This window comes from Anguilla rostrata, chromosome 8, assembly GCF_018555375.3.
Source record: "Anguilla rostrata isolate EN2019 chromosome 8, ASM1855537v3, whole genome shotgun sequence".
Taxonomy (NCBI): Eukaryota; Metazoa; Chordata; class Actinopteri; order Anguilliformes; family Anguillidae; genus Anguilla; species Anguilla rostrata.
Window position 1 is genome coordinate 31010188 of NC_057940.1, and position 20714 is coordinate 31030901.

Consider the following 20714-nt stretch of genomic DNA (forward strand, 5'->3'; position numbering starts at 1 on the left):
TCGTAGCAATTTCAACAGTTAGAAATGAAACGGGCCCCACCAATCATAGGGGCCCTAAATGCCCATGAGAATTTTTGAAAAATGTTAATAAGATTTAAATTTTTTAACATTGCCCTAAATCAGTCATGTTTTTTTTTCCACCCGCGGCTGCATTGCAAGTATTTCATAATAAACCTTGCAAACTGCAACTGACACGCATAACTCAGAGTGCTGCACATAGACCGTAGAACAAAAGTGCTGCACTGCTGTGGAGTTGTAAAGGTAGTCAAGAAGTCTCCCTTTGGTGGCTGTGATATCAGTTGTTAGCAGGCTAGCTCATGATATCTCCTAGCTCTCTGAGTATGGGGACTGCTAATAAAATTGTACAAGAACTAGAAAGGAAATGAGATAAAAGTTACGGCAAGCCACGTAGCCTTGGAACACAGCTTGTTTAATTTGTGTGAGTTAAGATAGCCATTATTGTTTCTTGTAACTTGGCATAGTTTTGATATCAATACTTTTAATGGCAGGCCTAGGGTTTGAATGAATGACTTGCCATTTTTGTACGCTTAAAACATGTTTTTCATCAGATGGCTATTTACATAACCGAAACAAAGTTCCCCATGTCAAAGAACAGTGGCAATGTGTGGGTTCCCAGCAAAACATGCGTGCCAGTCATAATTGTGACTGTGGTGAGATTTCACATTAGCATTGATTTAATCAATCAATTTGTCTACAAGAACAAGGTTAATCTGCCAATAGCCTATTCCAGACATGCTACAGTATATCTGTAAAATGGCCTATGTTTTTCATCAAGGACATTTTGGATGTATAGCCTAGGCCTGTGTTAAAATGTTATAATAGCCCATTCTGATTTTAATGCCTAAATTACGTTCTCATTCAAGGAGCATGCTAAGGATTGTTTTTCATTTTAAAAAGAAATTCCACTGCAAAAATTTAGCTCATTTAACAGATCAAGGTGTAAGTGTATGGCTGGCCAAAGCAATCTCTGTACAGAGATATCGGTAGTGAAAGGTGTGAATTTTGTTAAAGGTATGCATTATAATGATGTACTTCTCTACCGATCCTCATTTTTGAAGAACTACAAGGATTTTCGGGTCGATGCATAAATTCTCTATGGAGGAAATAAATGGGAGTTTCACATAACCATCCCCGTCACAGTCTGTGATTTAAACTGGCATTTAAAACCTGGACATTTTTATCCGGACACATTTCTCTCTTAAACGACACTGGATCCACTGAATTCCGATGCCGTTTTCCAACCAATAGAATTATTTTGCTAACAGCAGGCTAACACTGCTGCAAATATTATTTACTTCACACCTAGCCTGGTGGCTTTTCAAGCTGGGCAAAACTACCTTTTGGCAGGAAAGAAATTTAAAGAACATACTCAAATAACTTAAGGAAATTACTAATGAGAACAGCAACAATAACAACAACAATGATATTTACAGCAATATATACAACTGTACAAAACAAAAAACGGGAAATATAGCCCTGTGTGTGATGTCGGGTCGCTAACCATTTAGCCATTAGCAGTTTGCTTTTTAAAATTACACCAGAGACCACGTTTAAATCTCTGATCACTGAAAAATGTCAGCCAAACCCAACACTAGACGCATTGACACTACTTAAAAAAGCTACCTAACGTTAGCTTACTGCTACTTCTGTTTTGCAACTGCTGCAAAACAGTTTACAAGTCCATGCGTGTGGTACAATGACTGTGAGAACTGACGTAACTGACGTAAACTTTGTAGACACTGTAACATGACACGTGAAGTGGCTAAAACCCTGGTCATACTGCAAATTGATTTCTCTGGCCCACATATGCAACTTCTGTCTGTATTCCACGTCAAGCAGGTCATTTCACTGTTGATACGTCGTTTAGAAAAGCAACAATAAATGGCAATGAATGGACATTGCCATTTATTGTTTATTGCAGGAGACCAGCGTGATAATTTTGTCAGATAATTTATTGAAATCCATAGTTGTGGAGAATATCCGTAACAGCTGTCATATGAGGGAAAGTCAACTAAATATTTCCCCCTGCCTGGCTTAACGCCTTCACCTCCTCTCCCCCATTATCTCTCACAACGGATATAAAAAAATATCTTCTTGCCGGTTTTACTATGAAAACCAAATATACGTTGTGACCATGTTTGAAATAACTTGCTATGATTCAACTGTATAAATCACAGTTATTCAAATCATAGGTACTTTACCACACTGAAGCGACATTTTATTTTTATTAGATCTTTAGTAGTAAAATAAACTGAACTGAACACATAAACTTAGATTTTCTTTCTTTAGTGGCTAGCTTGCTAGCGAGTAACATTACCCAAGTGATCGGCAAGAATTGCTAAAGCGATTCTCGGGAACCGATACCAAAAGCGGAACCGAGGAGCCGGTTCCAAATTATAGAACATATCGATTCTGGTTTTTCGTCGTCTTGTTCCAAGTTATCCCTGCCTGAGGGAAGATGCAGAGTTAGAGGTAATAATTAAATGTCCTACATGTGGTGAAATGGATCTGACTGAGTTCAGTGGGCCTCATGGAGGATGAAATCTGGTTCTATAATGAACACATTATGATTTCTGAAATGAAATCTGTTTGTACAATGCCTACAATAAATATTGGGCGATTTAGATGCATGATGGCTGCTCAAGCAAGCATGTGCTTTATAAAGAATAACTCAAATGTTTGACTTAAACGTTTTCAGTAAACAGTGTATTAAGTTTATGCTTGCATTAGATTGGCAGTGGGAATTGAGGTAATTGACTCGAGCACTGTTTAGACCGTGTAACTACACAGGAAGTGAAATAAACCCCCTACTGAAAGCATCTCATTTTGACTGGCAGTAGAAATGGTAATAGTAAAAATTGATGTATTCATAGTCGCATTTCTGTCTATATCACGCTAAAATATCAGTAGGCAGTGTATGTTTCACTGTTCATGTGCCCGTTAAAAAAGGAACGAAAATGGCCATGAATGAACCAGAGACAGGCTCGATATTTTTTTTCACAGGTAATTTATTGAAATCTATTCACGTAGGCTAGGTGCATGTGGAGAATATGTATGAACTCTCTCCCATGTGGGGGAATGGATAACTTACTCCCACCCACCAGGCTACAAAGCACATGCTCTGATGTTAGATTTGACGGATACATTTTTCCCCTAAACACATTTAGGAGCCTTCGTCTCTAAGCCTTTGTCTCTCTATGCATGCAATGGCATTAAGAGAATGGAACAAGTTAAAACAAATATTGATTGTTATTATATGTTGCTAACGTTATCCATTATCATTAACATTATGCTATATGTTAATTTTCACTAAATCAATTAGTTTGGTGGAAAACAATGAACTAGCATGGTTTAATGTATTCTTATACATGTACACATTCATTTTATGGTGGAATTCTTTTTAAATAAACAGATTTTACATTTTCCTCAGAGCAAGTGTCACACGTCCTTTGCCATTCCCAAAGGATATGGAAATGCATAGTCTGCACGCAGTGGAGGTTTAATGTTTGTTTTATTGAAACACAGCTATTCAAATGCCCAGTTGAGAGTGCTTGACAGAACAAACTAATTTTTATACATTTTTTTGAGCATAAGGTTCAGTGTTTACCTCATAAGCTGTTGGTGGTGTTGAAATTCCAGTGTCCCATAGGCCAATGTAGGCAAATGGCTGGTGGGGCAGCGCTGAACGGAGAGGAGAGGGCCTTATGACAGGACTTAGAAACAGGCCTCCATGGGCCAAGTAATGTCTCTGCTTGTCACTACATTCAGTCCACAGAGTTGTTAGCAGGTTTTGGCAGTTACTATGGAACACACTTCTGCATCAACAGAACATGCGACAGTTGGCCCGCCATGAAGCCTTCCTCAGACCAGAGCCTGAACCCCTCTTCCCCCAGACACCCACACAAAATGATTTCACATTTCTACACAATTGTTTTTCACTACAACAAGCTTACAGCTTGTCCACCTCAATCCCCCGTCAACACCTTGGAAGGCGACTCCTCGCCTGGACGTCCAGGAACACGCCAGCTATTTTTGTATCCTCCCGTAGGGGTCCTCACTTCCTGTTTGCCTTTGGGGATAGATAGGTCCCTGGAGATGTCAGAGACCCTGCAGGATGCCAAAGGGGGTTTAGAGTGAGGACCTGGAGCTAGGGTGCCTTCACCATCAGACATCCTCTAACAAGATCGAGTTAATCACCCCTCAGTTTAGCTGTCCATCACCTCCACCCTCTATGGCCCTCCGGACATAACTCAGCTCCTCTTTCGTCTCACGCAAAATACATTAAATTAATTTAATCCCAGGCTTGTCACATGCTGCCTTAGAGCTGCCTAATAAAGTATTTTAATTTGAATTCTGTTGAAGAGAAGCACGTGTTGTGCCCCGTACGGTCGGGCAAGACTGCGCTCACCGTGACATGTCAAGGGGAACAAACAGAGCCGTGTGTGTACTCTCGAAATGCGAGAGGTGTCCTTAGTACATACCTAGGCTGTTCCGGAGTCTGAACAAAAACTGTGACAACCTCAGGCAGTCCATTGGGGGACTGCCTGACTGACAGAGAACTCTTTCCAAACGGCCTAAAAATAGTCATGAGATGGTGGACGAGATATGCTTTACTTTAGAATATCTCTCCTTCTTGTTGAATGTAAAGCTCTGTCCAGTGTGCAGTCTTTACTTTGTGATAAATTATCTCTAGTTCTACCCAATCACTGGCATCACTCAGAGGGACTGATGTGAATGTGCTGATCTTAACAAGGTTAGAAAAGCCGCTGTAATCACTGAAAAAGCATGAGTGTGACATGAGTGAGTTTGCAACTTGTGTGAGTATGCAAGGAGTACAGTACTGTTGTGTAGTATGAACTTATATCTGGCGTATGGAGTAAAAAAATATTTGAAAATAAACCCAGAGAAATGATTTGCATATACCTATCACAAACAAATAAGGGGCTCTTACAGGTCTAGTTAATACATATTTAGTACATCCACCTAGGGTTAATTCAGTGTAACTCAACTTGTCTTTCCAGATTTGTCTGACACTGTTGATTTTCCCAGTATGTCTCTTTTGGCTAGCCCAGCCAGTCTAGTTCCTGGTCTTTCCAGGTATCTGACCTAGCAGGTTTCTACAGCATAGCTGATGGTCTCTCCCAGTTTGTGTCACCCAGATGGTTTCTCCAGGAGTCTCTGGTCTCTCCCAGTGTAACCGGGGTTGTGCTCGGCTTGGCTCTCTTCCCTCTGCAGCTTCGAGAGCATCTTGCGAAGGGTCAGAGGACCCTAGCAGGGGAGGGCATGTCTCAGATCGTGAGGAGTCTTCACGAGTTAATGTCCCGGAAAAGCTATTACAGCGGCGACCTCTTATTCTCTGTGGAGATTCTCCGAAATGTGACGGACACCTTCAAGCGAGCAACCTACATTCCAGCTCCCGACGACGTGCAGGTCAGCAAACGCGTACGCACGCGCACACGCGCACGCATGAACACTCACACATTCCCAGAGTAAAACCAGGCCAGGGATCATTCCTCTCAGCCCAGTGTCACTGCGACTGTTTCCAGCGTCTGATGAGGTCAAACCCATCCTCCAGTGTGATTACAGCGGGGTCATACTGTCAGTCTCTTAACTCAGAGAGGGAAATGACCTATGCCATCTGGCAGCATTGAGTATTGTGACACCTCTCTCCAAAAGACACAAGTGTGTCACGTGGTGACACTGAGAATGACTCAGTCATGCTTGACTTATTCATTTGCTTTCATTACAGGATAAAGGAGTGCACCGGAGGTTAATTATTCACCTCTGGCTGCATTATCCTACCTTTTATGATGTTTACATTGTGCTTAAAATGAACTAAACTAATATTTAATTATTTCACTTGGCTTGTTTACTTTGCTTGTTTATTTTCTCCTCCTTTTCCTCTATCATTTCCTCTCCCTGTTGTTTCTTTTACCTTTCCCTTCTGATTTGCTTCTTTCTTTACACTTTCTTACATTCTACTGTCTCCTACTCACTCGCCTTACTTTTTCATTAACATGATTCCCTCTTCCCCCTTGCAGAAATTCTTCCAGGTAGTTAGCTTTATGTTGGACATGGAAAATCGTGAAAAGTGGGAAGATGCTCACCAGGTAGGGACGTCTTCCTGCTGTGTGTGCAGGTGCGTGTATGTGAGAGTGTGTGTGAGAGAGAGAGAGAGAGAGAGAGAGAGAGGGAGGGAGGGAGGGGGTGAGGGAGGGAGGGAGAGAGAGAGAGAGAGAGAGTCTAATTGGGCTAAATGGAGTCAAGGCACAATGTAGGAAAGAGGGCTAGGCTGTGGAAAAGGGCCGTCCCAGATACCCTACAAGCCTTTAACTGCCATTATTTCCTGAGGCATACTGTATGGCCAGTTACAGTTGATCAGACCTGCTCAGATGTTATATTTAAAGCTGGGTCATTTACTCGACAGCCAAAAATACCTGCAGCTTTGTGGCATTGTTGCCATGGCAACACAGTCAGTTTAAACCTCCTATGATGCCTCCAGCTGTGTAAATGAGATGAAAGGCATAGTGTCATGGATGCTTGCATTGGCTGATAACAACCACTTGCGGCCATGTATTCTCAAGGTTTGATTATCATTCTTGGCAAAACAATGGTCTGTGTTAATGGAAACCGTTTTTGTGATGACCCTGTAATTAGGACCCTAACCTTCCAGCTGAGCCCATTGTCTCGCAGTTTTGCTTATAGCCATCTTCGCTGAGCAAATGTGCTTCTCTCACCTCCGCTGAGAATTCCTGTTTCAAGGGTAGCTGGAAGGCATGGTGACCTGGATGCCAAGGGTTCATTGTCACAATCTTTGCGGTGTTTTTTTTTTGTCTGACTTCCAGGTGCCAGCTAGGAGAGCTTTAGCATTAACGGGGTGTTGGGCTTCACATTTGATTAATTGTTCTCATTACCTGTATAATTACTTCACTGAACGTTTTAGGTGAGTAGAGAGAAATACTGTTAGGAAATATGTTCCGGCTGTCTGACTTGACTTTTGAAGAAATGTTTCAAATACTTTACATGTGCCTGTCAGACAGAGGTTAGACAGAAAAAGAGAGAGTGTGTGTATGTGCGTTTGTGTGCATGCATGGGTGTGTGTGTGTGTACATTCATAGGTGTGTGTGTGCGCGTGCGTAGGTGTGTGTGTGTGTGTGTGCGTGTTTGCATGTATGTGCTTGTGTGTGTGTATGTGTTCGTGTGTATGTGTGTGTACATGCTGCTTGTACTAGTGTGCAGAGCTTCTTACTTTGCCTCATCCTGCCCCACCACCCTTTTTACCCCTGCGTCACAGAGTTTTACTGTATACCATCTGGATCTCTAATTACTCATCTGGACCAGTGGTTTGAACAGATTTACAGTAAATATGACTAAATTGGCACAGTCTGAGAAAGCAAATGCAGGTTAGCAATAAGCATATGGAAAGCCATCACAGGTATCCGTCCTTTTGATTAGCCTCTGCAGAGTGGAAGATAAGGTTGCAGGTGCATTGTGGGATATCTTGTCAGTCTGAATTGTTAGCACATTCTAGCCTGCCCGTGAACAAGATTGCGAATGCGATTAGCTATTCATTTATACAGTTGATTGGAGTGCATAGGAATGTCTGGCATAAATGACAACAATGGTAATTATCCTGATTATGATAATGATGACTATGATAAAGGTGGTGCTGTGAATGAAAATTATGGTGATGAGACAAAAGGTTGATGTTGATAATTGATACTGTTTATTTTTGTAGACTGATCATATAGAAAACATAAATACGGAAATGGTAACTTATGATGATGAATATAAACCAAATGATTATGGCATGTTGAGGAATGACAGAATTGCATGACCATTAGAATCACAATTATCACAGTTATGTATTACTATTGTAGACATTTCTTAAAATGGTGTAAGAGACATTAGTAAAATAGTGGAAGCTGGTTGAAATAAATTGAAAACAAACTAAAAATAAAAAAGTAAATGTGTTGCCCTATAAAATGTGCTTAAAATTAAGTCAGCATGCAGGATTTTACTTCTTTGTGTGTGTGTGCGTGTGTGTGTGTGTGTTTGCATATGCATGAGTGTGTGTTTTGTACGTGTGTGTGCATGTGTGTGTGTGTGTGTGTGCGTGCGTGTGTGTGCGCATGCGTTTTTGTGTGTGTGTATGTGTGTGCGTGCATGTGTTTGTGTGTGTGTGATCGTGTGTGTGCGCATGCGTTTTTGTGTGTGTGTATGTGTGTGCTCGCATGTGTTTGTGTGTGTGAGTGTGTGTGTGTGTGTGTGCGTGTGCGTGCATGCATGCGTGTGGAATGGAATGATGGTTAAAGTCAGTGAAAGTATTTCTCTGTCTCAGGTCTCTCCCGGGTCTATGTTGCTGATGCGAGTGGTGGAAGACTTCATCCATCTCATCGGGGAGGCACAGAAGGCCTTTCAGAACTCACTCTTCTTCACCAACAACCTCAGTAAGTGTCAAACCCCCACACCCCCTCCGCTTCTCAGTATCCACTCAACACTGCCAACTACCTGTTACTTCCCTCTGTATCACGCCTCTGCCCTACTGTAATACAAAGACCTTATGACCCTGAGAATTGTATGTTTGTGTGGATGTGTGTGGATGTGTGCGCGTGTTAATGTATATGTTGGTGGTAGTTTGTTTGTAGATGCTTGTCTGAGTATCTGACAGAGAGAAAGAAAAATTGCATGATTAAATTAATTATGCTTGTGTGCCATCTGAATTCTGAATAGTTTAGTATAATGTGAGTGTGGGAGGCGTGTGCATGCTTTTCTGAACTTTCATTTGAATGGCTCCCAATTCTCTTTCTCATTCTCTCTATCTCTCTCTGCCTCTCTCTCTCTCGCTCTCTCGCTCTCCCTCCCTCCCCGCCTCCCACTCCAGTTGTCACTATCCAGCGTGAGCCAGTTTCGGCGGTTTCCAGCGACATCAACTTTCCCATGAAGGGGAGGAGGGGCATGAAGGACTGGGCTCGGTCCTCTGAGGACAAGCTCTTCATCCCTAAGGAGGTTTTCACCCTGTCCTCCGAAGGTCAGTCTATCTTTTGAACAAAGCCACGGGCTGCAATCAGCTGCCATGTTCTACAGTCTGTATTACAGTGTTCTTCCTCGTTTTGCAACAGCCTCAGCTAAGGATGACAGACTATGTGCTATAGCCCCCATGTATATAATAATTTTGATGATTTGTCATGGACCTCCAGCCCAGTAGGAGCCGCCAGTTGTAAATAGGCACTTGTGCCACTTCAGTGCTGAGCATCAGTTCAGGCATTCTTTCGTGTCTCATTCTTAATGGATCGGCTTATAAACTGTCTGAGCAACACACCGTAATAAGTGTTTCTTAAACTGAACCGACCTTTATAGGGGATATTTGTGACAGCTGATAGTGAAATTTCCTGAGTTATTATTGCCCCAGTGAAACGCACTGCATCACTGTCAGCTGCCACGGACCAGCGCGGCAGTGCACTTAACGGCAGCATGACCACCGCCTCTATCAGTCTCCTTCTCCTCTCCTCTCGGCGAGAGCTCCCCTCCTCCTCCTTACGCAGTCCCAATCCGGAGTGCCCACGCGCCTCTGATGTTGCTGAGGCTGACAGAAAGAGCCAGGAGCTCGCGTCCCTGTGCTCAGCCTGCTCAATTTAACATTGATCTGTCTCCGCTGATGCTTAGCCACAGTGCAAATGGATGGCTTTTTTTTTTTTTTACTGTAATAGATACGATGATTATTATGATTATTGTTGTTGTTGCTGATACATCATTATTGCTGTTGCAGGCAGTATATTATTACACTGTTACTAGCTGGATATTGTATGAATTTTATTTTAGGTTTCTGGTACGTTCAGTTTATCCAACTGGGCACATTTTGCTGATGTCGAAGTCCAGGTCTTAGAGGTGTTTCACTGGAAAGAGCTTATCCTGGATTAGTGTCCAACTTTTACTTGAATTACTGTGGTTAGGACTGCAGGCAAGTGAAATGATCTTGGATCAGGTGTTGGACAAATTATGTCTCAGGAATATGCAGTGACATCTCTCTTATGGAACGTTTGAAGCCTACCTTCACACAAGCCACAGTCATCAGAACCATTACCAACCCTTCTGAATGACTGGGTACTAGAACAAGATGCATGAGTCTAATAAACTGAAAACATGTTTGTCTTTTCTTGGAAAGACATCAGAAACACCGAAAGACATCTCCCTCATTCTAGATGCTATAAGAGTGTCTGCTCCTCTATGGCAAGAAGTCTAGTGATAACCTTAGCTGACTCTCTCCTTCCATTTACACGTAGAGGCCGTAAATCAGATGTGCAGCTTTACTGCAGTTAACTTGCAATGCATTACACACACACACACACATATATATATATATATACACACACACACACACACACACACAGGTCTCATAGATGGAGATTTTAAAAATATTTTTACATGTAATTAACAGACTTGAACTTTGTCTGAAGGTTCTGGCAACAAAGACTTGCCTGGCCTTCACTGACACCTGCGTGTGGAGAAGCTCTGCTTTTCCTGTTTTCATCGAATTGTTACTCGTTGTGCTCTGCCAGGACGGGAAATAAAAAGCGAAGAAGCGAACGAGCGGAGTCAGGAGGGGAGAGGTGGAGGCTGTCCGCAGGCCGTAATTGTAATTTGCAGTCCTCACAGTGGTTCTCTTTCTCCCTTTCCAAGAACTCAGAGAGCACTGATCGATTTTCTTCATCCGCCAACTGCGTGATGGAGGCACTGACAGCTGGTACAGACACCCAGAAGGGGGCTAACAGAGAGAGAGAGAGAGAGAGATGGGAGGACAGAGAGAGAGAGAGAGACGCTTGAATCGGTTGAATCCCAAAATAAAAAGAAGACAAAGGGAAAATATGTTCTTAGTGGTCTTAATTGGTTTCCATTTTCATTTATGTTACTGTTTTAATTGTTGTGCAGCTGTCTGCTGAACTGTCTGTAATTGAAAACGTCTGCAACTGCAACAGAAGTGTATTTCAAGCAAGAAAATAATTTCATTTGGAACGAGACAAAGGTGAAAGTTTACAGGGATAGGAATAAACAGGTTTTGTGAAAGAAGAGTGCTGGGAGATTAAGGCACATTAAGGCAGGTATGAAGATAGTTGTTTGCGTGGGATGGAGGTGTGTCAGACTGTCTAGTGCCACCAAAGCTGTCTGAACCCTACTTGGTCTCCAGGAGCCTGCAGTGCTTTCATTCACCTGATCCTGCACTCTGCGGAATTACAACCTGATCCACTTTTGTCCCTCAACCTGACTGACAGCGGACCCATGCATGATAAGTTTTATCAGTAAGCTTGGAAAGTTATATTTTGATTATGTATTATCTGTGTCCTTATCTCTCATTACACTTCCTCTGTCTCTCTATCTCCCCTCTCTATCTGTCCACTTCGGACAGAGAAGACAGAGCTATATTTGGGGGCAAGCACTTTACTTGAATTCTTCCAGTTTGGACAAAAACTATACAACTATACAGCATATTAACAATGCTGAGGCAAACCATCAGTTGATTACAAACAAAGAACTGCACTCCAAAATCTCGAACAGAGGAGAACAGAGATGAAACAAGGTTAAAACAGCTTTGTTGGAAAAGAGGAAAAATGACAGAGAACAGAGAGAGAAAGAGAGAGCAGCAACCAGAACAATAAATAAATCAAGGTGCCAAACAAATCATCAGAATTTGAGGCCATTTGTTCTAGAAGTTTTTCCATGTGAGTCACCCCATTATTATACTGTATTATGCCGGGGTTCACACCGCATACATCGTAGACTTTAGAGCCTCATTAACTAAGTTTCAATCCAAATTTTTTGCAAATGTTAGGCAAATTTTTCCGAAAAAATGTAAATCAATGTGTGTGTGAATATTCTGAAGAGGACGGGACAAGATTAAATAATCAAAAGAGTGACGTCATCCTTTGTTCCAAAAATTGTGTTTCCATCTCCCTTTACTGCATGTTCTACTTGTTGATATGCAACCTTTCCACCTCGGCCAGGTATAAAAACCTTTTTTGCAATATTTTGCCTTTTTTTGGGGGGATTTCAGGCATTTCCACTCGGGTTTACATATGTGCAAATTCAGTTGGATAAAAACAGTAAAAACAGTTGGATGGAAACACCACTAGAGATGGAATGATCAATGAGAGACAGCGGGTATGGATTTGTCACTCTGTATATCCAACCCCGTAAGCAGTACTGTGACATTAATGGGCTGCCGCTCTACCTGACAGGAAATTAAAAACCCGACATCCGGTGTGTCTCTCCCTCCCTGTGCTGCCATAATAGGAGATGACAGTGCCCTCCTGTCTCTGGTCAGATGTGTGAGAAAGGGTTATGCTGTTTAATGTTCTCTCTCAATCACCCTGTCTGTCTCTCCCTCCCTCTATCTCACTCTGCCTCCCTTTCCCTGTCCTCCTTCCCCTTTGTGAGACTGACAGAAAGAGAATTGGAAAGGGAGAAGGTCAGGTTCTATTCAGAAGTTAGTTAGCCTCGGCCGTGCGGCGTGAGGTTTGTTATCGGTTTGGTTCGTATGGTTCATTTGTCACACAATCAGAACTTCGCTCTAACTGATGCCTGACTGATTGGCTCATTACGTGTTTCTGTGAATAAAAACCTATTTGCCAAGCGCTTTCAGAAAAGTACATTTACCCTTAAACTCGCTTAAGATTTCAATGCTATATGGTTCATGTTTTTTTTTTTGACCCAGAATTATTAGCATCACGCAGAATTAAAATACAATTAATATTTAAAAAAACAGAACAGGTAATATGCTGTGTTATATGCTGAGAAAATGTGAAAAATGATATTCTGTGATACTAATAGTTAATAGGAATAGCTGCTGTGCGTTTAACACTTACAGTGCTACAGGCTGACGCCGGGCACCCACCGCACGCGTAGCGTAAACGGCGCGTAAGCAGCACGGCGAAGCAGCACGGTGCGGCACGTAGCGTATCTACACTGGTTCCGTTTGTGTCGCGCAAAGGCTTGCTTAAAGCTCTATATTCCTAGTAGCTCTCGCAGTCTGAAGTGGGATTACATTGTGTATTTCACGTTTGTTCACGACTGTTGATTATGGGTTAAGTGAATACTTGGTGAGAGACCTTTTTCAGTTTGTTAATTTGGTAATATTTCGTTAACTCATGTAAATACGTGATAAAGTAAACGCTTTCAAGAATTACCATAAGCTTAAATCGCAACGTAGCCTGCATAATAATCAATCTCAAACAGTATTCATTTATTTGCTTGCTTAACAAGCGTGCCAATTTCACGAAGAATATGTAGTGATCATAATAATAATAAATAATCCGTAATCAACCATTGGGAATTCCCGTGTTGTCTTGTCATTCACGTCAAAAATTTATAGGATCAGATTTAGTAAAATCAGCTAATCATCAAAAAGATAGCGTAACAGTTTAATCTTGAAGGGATATGAACACCACAACGCCATGAACACCGGAAGCTTTGAAGTACAAGTGCAATGAAGGCTTGCTTACAACTTCATTTATAAAATAGGTGCATTTTCATCGGCAAGACCACTAAATAATCTGATTTTTTAAAGCTCTGTGGATTATCTGATTTTTATTAACAAGCCCTTTTTGAAAGCACGGCGAACAAAGACATCGGAGAAGTCAAATAGGCTGAGCAATGGTTGGTTAAAAACTACCTTCCAACACTCGAGCTAACAAACCGCTGCTCGGTGCATTCACTTCTACATCATTCAATAGGCTACGTCTTTCTGTGGTGTATTTTCAAATTTACCCCACCCCCTCCGCAAAATAAGATAGCAAAACTAAGTTTGCCTTTTCCCCAGGTTCCAGTCTTTTTTTTCTTTCTGCAAGGACAAAACAAAAACGAAAAGGCTTGTATTTTTTTAGCTGCTTATAAAATATCTGGGAGGGAACTATGGACACACCCCCAGTAGCCTAATATAAGGATGAAATATAAATCAGAGCATGTATACCTAGCATTTTAGAGCATATTTCTGTGTATAAACAGGCCATCGTGACGTGCGACAAGCCGAAAAAATAGAACAGAAGCGAAAAACAACGCTTCAGTTCGCTCGTGTCGCGCAAGCTTCGCAGCCGGTTCGCGACACGCTCGCATCTGGTGGAGAGGACGTCGCCCGCTGCCGTTGTAATAACAGTACTTCAACTACGCTTCAGTTACGCGCGTAATACGCGTGTAGTGCACTCGCGGTCGATACGCGTGCGGTGGGTGTCCGGCTTGAGTATGAACATGGAGCTGGAAACTCTGTTAGTCTTTGTAAAATGCAGTAAATGCACCATTTCTTAAATTTTATGCGTAAATTACAGTGTTTATACCATCATGTGCACATAGACTTAATAAGCATGACACAATTATTTGTTGTATATTGTAAACTGATGTGTCTTGCTATTCTCCTTTAGCAATGTGTGATGTTATCTCAAAGTAAGGTTATTTCTTCAGCAGCCAGATTGGGCTGCAATTGGCTTACACCAGATTTATTAACTTTCCTGCCCATTGTTTTATACAGTTGACTTCAAGTAACCTTCACCTTTCCATGATGAATATACAAAAATCTTGTCACAACCTATTAGACATACATCAGTCTTTTCCATTACATTAGATTGGAGCAGACAGGCTATACATTATGCAATTTAGTCAGCCAGCAATCACTTAAATTGTTTAAAGGCTGGTGGAGACAAAGCCGTGCCGAGGGTATTAATTTTGACCCACCCAACGTGTTCAATGCATCCCCCACTTATGAGTTGCTTTTCAGGACAGCCATTTGAATTCTACATCCTCGCCATAATTTTCTTAGGGTCAGATTTAAACTTTTCTTTTCAGTAGCCTTATCCATAATACAACCGTGCTGGCATGTACATGGCAGTTGTGAAGAATGCTTCCTGGCTGGGGTCTGAAGGAGAACAGCTCCCACCCTCCCCCTTTATGAGTAACTCGGTCGCTGACATGTTGCATTGCTATCTCATTGCCAGCCGTAATCATGTCAGGGAGGCAGTTGAGTCATCACTGGCATGCGGACGGGGGTGTATCCCTGCTCTCAGCCCTGGGGGCCGGGCCTCCTCATCCTTGGGGCCGTGCACAGTGTGCCCCCCCCCCCCCCCGAGGCAGGCTGACATTTATGCAAGGGCATGCTTCCCCGTGGGAACTAGAGGAGTGGAAGAGAGAGATGGAGAAAGGCGTGACATGCTGGCATACAGGATACGAGAGAGAATGAGATTGTGTGCGTGTGTGTGTGTGAGTGTGAGAAGGAGAGAGAGACAGAGAGAGATTTTATGTGTGTGTGTGTGAATGAGAGAGACAGAGAGAGATTGTGTGTGTGTGCGGGAGAGAGAAACAGAGAGATTGTGTGTGTGTGTGGGAGAGAGAGAGAGAGGATGCTGGTTTTTGGCAGAGAATACTCTAAGAAAGCAGGAGCAATAAAGAACAAAAGAGAGACCCAACACAGCTCTAACACTAAAAAGAGAGTGATAGAAAAACAGAGAAACTGCTGCTGGGGGGCCCTAGAGTAAGCGAACGAGTGGAGGCAGTGCTGGCCGCCGCCCCAGTGCCAGAGTGGTCGACTGGCTGCATCTCTGCCAGCAGCACCCTCCATGGGGACTCTCCCCAGCGCCGCCAGTATCTCTCCGTCCAAATGGCGCCTCTCGTTCTCCCTGCCCTTGAATCTCTTTTATAAGTTTTATCCCTTTGGTCTGCGCTCTCTCCCTGTCTCTCCCCCCCTCTCTCTCTCTCTCACTGCTGTCTCTCTCAGTCACTCAGTAATAAACACAAACACACACACACACACTCATCATTCTCTCCATCACTGTCTCTGTCCAAAATGAGATTGTTCTTTATTGACTTTATTGACTTTACAGTATGCGTTACTGCCAAAACAATGCTGCAAATGAAATGCCAAATGTGGTATCATAAAAAAACAAAAAAACATTGTGACTAAAATGTGCAAACTGAATAAATAAGACCAGAGCCATATTCTGTTCCCCAGTGCAGAAATCTTTATCATGCTGGTTTTGCATATCTGCACTAAATTTCACCACGACTTTAATTACTCTCTCTCTCTCTCTCTCTCTCTCATTCTGTCCTGCACAGGCAGGTACTGTAATTTGGCCTTCATTCATTCAACATTTGTCCTTAACTCTGATTTACATGTGTCACTGTTACACTTTTTCTTTGGAAACTGGCAAATTGGCAAGTACGTTTTACTGATTGATGAACCAAACTAAGGACTTCTTAGTGCACTTCACCCTTGTGAGAGTGCTGTGCAAACCGCACACATGCAGGGAAAGCTGAGCTGCATTCCTCAGACACGCTCGTTTGCGGTGCTTTTCCGCATTGCAGGCCAGGCTGCATAGACGTGGATAGCTGCAGTGGTTACGATGATGACAGCCAGTAACCAGCAGGTGCTTGGCGCATTGCTAGGGGGCACCTATGCAGAACAGAGCTTAAGCCCCGCCAGAACAAAGCCTATTGTGATCTGCCACTGTAGATTCACAGTCACAATGAAACACACCTGTGTTTGAAGAAGGTAGGGCCACGCTTGGTTTGGCCCCTGTCAGCCATATCCTGACAACACCATACAAACCCATGCACCGGAGTGGTGCTGCAACTATATTCAAACTATATTCATGACATCTAAAGTAATTATTACAGGCTTTGCAGCTCACATTTCAATCAGTGCTTGATTTTTTTTTTTCATTCTAGCAGCTGCCTACTTGCTGATTATCTCTTTTAGATTAATTTCATCGGTGCGATTTGTTCAACTTTAAGCTGTCATCCATTTTTTTCATTTTGCTTCACTTATGCACCTACTTCACCCAGTTACACAAACCACTTATTACTAACTCGAATAAAATAACTGGCTCTATATTAAATGGGTAATGGTAAACCAATACGCTGTATTATTAATTATATATACTCACAGAAACGAAGGAATTCAGCTCAAGTTATATGAAGAAATCTGTCACTGCCAAATAATTCACATATCTCTTCTTAACTCCACACGTACCCCCATTTAGGAGCCCCTGGACTCAAGCACATCGGCTACGTCAGCCGCAGTTGCCACAGCGATGTCAAGACATCAGCTAATCAGACCGCAGGAAGATATCTTTTTTTCAGTTTTGCTTTTCCAGCTGACTGTAAACCAAACGATGAAATGTTACTGGCTGAACCGTTTCCATGGCGTCTGCTCCCGTCACCTGCTCCGCCTGCAGTGGCCCATGCCCTTATGTTATGACTGCCATGGCACTGCAAGCAATGCCCTGACTCTGTGATTCTGTTCTAGCCACACTAATGTGTTTATTTTTTTCATTTGTATTTTGGCATCTTCATCTTCTTTTGTTACCTCAACTGTTGTGTCATATTACACCAAATGTTTTGGTTTTGTCTACAATTGAATTCTACTCTGGATTCTTGGTTATCAGAAATATGGAATGTTTCATGCTTTGGTTACAAGTTGTTTTTTTTTTGTTTTTTTTGTCATAGCGTCTCTTTTTTCTAATTGTGTTGAGCACAATTTATTTTGAATCTGATGCGTAATCCTTCCCTTTATTAACTAGGTAAAATGAATGCAAAAAAGTTTTGTGAAGAGTGGCCTTATGACCTGAAAATAAATAATAAAAAGTAGGCAATTTACAGTTGACTTCAAGAAATTCATTCTTAGTCAATTTTCTCCAGTGTGTAAGCACTGTGTTTGAGCTACTCTTTTTTCCTTCTGTTCACCCAATAATAAAATCCATTCCTTCCCCAATGGACACTTCAGACAAGTGCTGATAAAGTGAAATAAACTATCTGAGCCTGCACTGTGCCATTTCAGGTCAAATTTGAGCACAGAGCAAGGGGACATCTTCAGAAGAGGACAGAAAGTCAGAAGTTGACTAAGGCACTGCCCTGATGACGTTGTGAACCTCATTAAAGTACTCATTCGGCCAGAAGGGGGGTTGCCAGTTTTGGGTCACCGGAGAGGAAGGACAGACAAATGATCAATCACAGGGTGCACATGCAGTTTGGGGAGGCCTGTAGATATGGGGCAGCTGTGCAGTTGAAGCTGCATTGTATGCCAGTGTGTTTGCCAATCCACATAGAATGGAATGGGCTAAGGAGAGGGGTGGCACGGGAGTCGGTTGGCAGGGAAAAGGCCAATCTGGATCATTTAGAGAGGAGGGGGGTGAATAACCCTGGTGGAGAGGGCTGCCAGGAGGAAGTTGTCATCGTCCAAGCCGGAGAGCGGGATGAATGAGTCATGCAGAACAGGATGAACTGGGCCGCGTGGGTCAGACCCTCTCTGGCCTGGCCAATGTTATGACAAACGTTACTCCAATGTTCTTGGCTTTCCAAGAGTGGGCCTGTGCAATAGTTTGTATCTCTATCTGACTGCAAACCGTGCAGTTTAAATGGGCTCTGATACAGCTGGTGTGCAGTGCTTTCCAGGAAGACCAGGGTAATCATAATACTTCTGTTTTCTATGTCCTTTCCTCAGAATCGGATGACACCACCTACTTCGTGATTGGAACGATCCTGTACCGAACCCTGGGGTTCATTCTGCCTGCACCTGAGTAAGTGAATTGTGTATGTGTGTGTGTGTGTGTGTGCGTGCGTGCGTGTGTACGTGCATGCATGTGTGTTTGTGTGTGCGTTTGTGCAGGCTTTGGTACAGTACTGGTCCTTGAAGCTCCAGTGTTCAGATAAATCCTGCATATGTTAGTCATCCAAAAAACAATTGTCTCATCGACTGGTTGCCGTAAAATTGCACAAGTCTGGCTACTTTGAATTTCATGGTAATCTTGGATCCATAAAATATGTATTTTTATTCTGCTTCAATTTGAAAATCCCTTGAAGTAATTGTACAGACATACCTTACCTGGGGGCTGTAACCCTAACCAGGGGTAGGAAATTGGATTTGAAGAGGAAGTGTATGCCTTAAGCTACACGTGTATCTTTTAAGGACGCAATAATATAACTGCATTGTTAATTTTAGAACATAGCCAGTAGCAATATATGATCCTTGTTCTATTCATACATTTTATTAAGAAGCTGTAAACACCGCTCCCCTATGAGAACCTGCAGTGACACTGACCTTTATGCCCCTGTATATATGTATTGATCAATGTGCTGCAATGTGCAATGTGCAATGTGCTCACCCTAGTTTGCATCACTGTACATCATCTTATAGATTTCCACAGGCCAAGGGTATGTTATGGTATTTGATATGACGTCCTACACCAGTGGCTCTCAAATGTGGAGTCTTTGCAAGATTACCGCTGGCTGTTGGCTTGCTATCTGCACTGGTCGCTAGTTCCTCATGAAAATATGATCATAGAATTTGTGAAAGTACCAACTGTAAGACCCAATGTATGCAACACAAAAGGGAACAAGCTAATATATTTTAACAATGTGTCTTCAGTATGATATCACTGCTGAATGGTGGAAATGACAACACCTTAGAATGCTAGCTTGCTAGCTATGTAATGTTGATTTAATACCTTCTAGCATCAACACTACTCCAAATATATGACATCATCTGGATATTTTTTCACATCAAAACAAATTTGAAAATTCACACAGCAAACCATTTTGGCAGGATAAATACTAGGAACATATGCAATACAAGTACACCATGACCAGTTTGTACAGTCCTGATTCATAAATGATTGGTTTGTGCCGACAGTTTCTGACGGTTTTATTTTAATGTTGGAGCATTCTGTGCCCGCTCGCCTCCTGATAACACATGTTGCATGCAAACCCTATGTAATTGGAGAAAACAGAAGGAAAAAATTAAATGCAGACACTTTGATTTGAAAATGATTGAAATGCTTCTCATGACAGTTGGCTAACATATATTTCACATGAGTAGACACATGAAAGTGCAGCTCTGGGGTAGAGGGGTGGAGATTTTTCTTATAATAAGCTTTTAATAATCAGAAGCTCATATTTTCCCCATTCTCTCTCTCTCTTTATATACACTCACCGGCCACTTTAATAGGTACACCTTGCTAGTACCGGGTTGGACCCCCTTTTGCCTTCAGAACTGCATTAAGGTTTGACGTGTTGTGTGTTCAGAGATGCTTTTCTGCATACCTCGGTTGTAACAAGTGGTTATTTGAGTTACTGTTGTCTTTCTATCAGCTCGAACCAGTCTGGCCATTCTCCTCTGACCTCTGCCATCAACAAGGCATTTTTGCCCAGAGAACTGCCGCTCACTGGATATTTTCTCTTTTTCGGACCATTCTCTGTAAACCCTAGAGATGGTTGTGGCATGAAAATCCCAGTAGATCAGCAGTTTCTGAAATACTCAAACCAGCCCGTCTGGCACCAACAACCAAGCCGCGTTCAAAGTCATTTAAATCATCTTTCTTCCCCATTCTGATGCTAGGTTTGAACTTCAGCAGATCGTCTTGACCATGTCTACATGCCTAAATGCATTGAGTTGCTGCCACGTGATTGGCTGATCAGAAAAGTAAAGTAGGGTTGCAGTGCATAAACCCCTCAAGATGAATGCACATTTAAGAGTTCAGTGGTGCAAAAACCATAGGCACTAGACTATGTGGAAAAAAGTGATATGGTCAGATGAGTCATCCTTCACCATATTCTCGAAAAGTGGGAAAGTGCTTGTGTGGCGTACACCAAGAGAAAGGTTAAGACCTGAATGCTTGACCCCTACAGTGAGGGGGTCCAGTGGCTGTGTTATGCTGTGG

The 20714-nt window shown here is 42.4% G+C and overlaps 1 protein-coding gene across 19 annotated transcripts in view; it reads left to right on the forward strand.

The window, feature by feature from the left end:
• Positions 1–20714, forward strand: part of adgrb2 (adhesion G protein-coupled receptor B2) — a 261515-nt gene that overhangs the window by 137949 nt on the left and 102852 nt on the right. For all 19 annotated transcript variants that reach the window (XR_010331918.1, XR_010331919.1, XM_064347657.1 and 16 more), the window contains 5 exons: positions 5257–5451; positions 6063–6131; positions 8363–8471; positions 8906–9052; positions 18500–18575. Coding sequence is in view for 17 of the 19 variants with exons in the window: in XM_064347657.1 (XP_064203727.1) it covers positions 5257–5451; positions 6063–6131; positions 8363–8471; positions 8906–9052; positions 18500–18575 (596 nt within the window). In the remaining 2 variants the exon portion in view is untranslated. The remainder of the gene's footprint in view (positions 1–5256; positions 5452–6062; positions 6132–8362; positions 8472–8905; positions 9053–18499; positions 18576–20714) is intronic.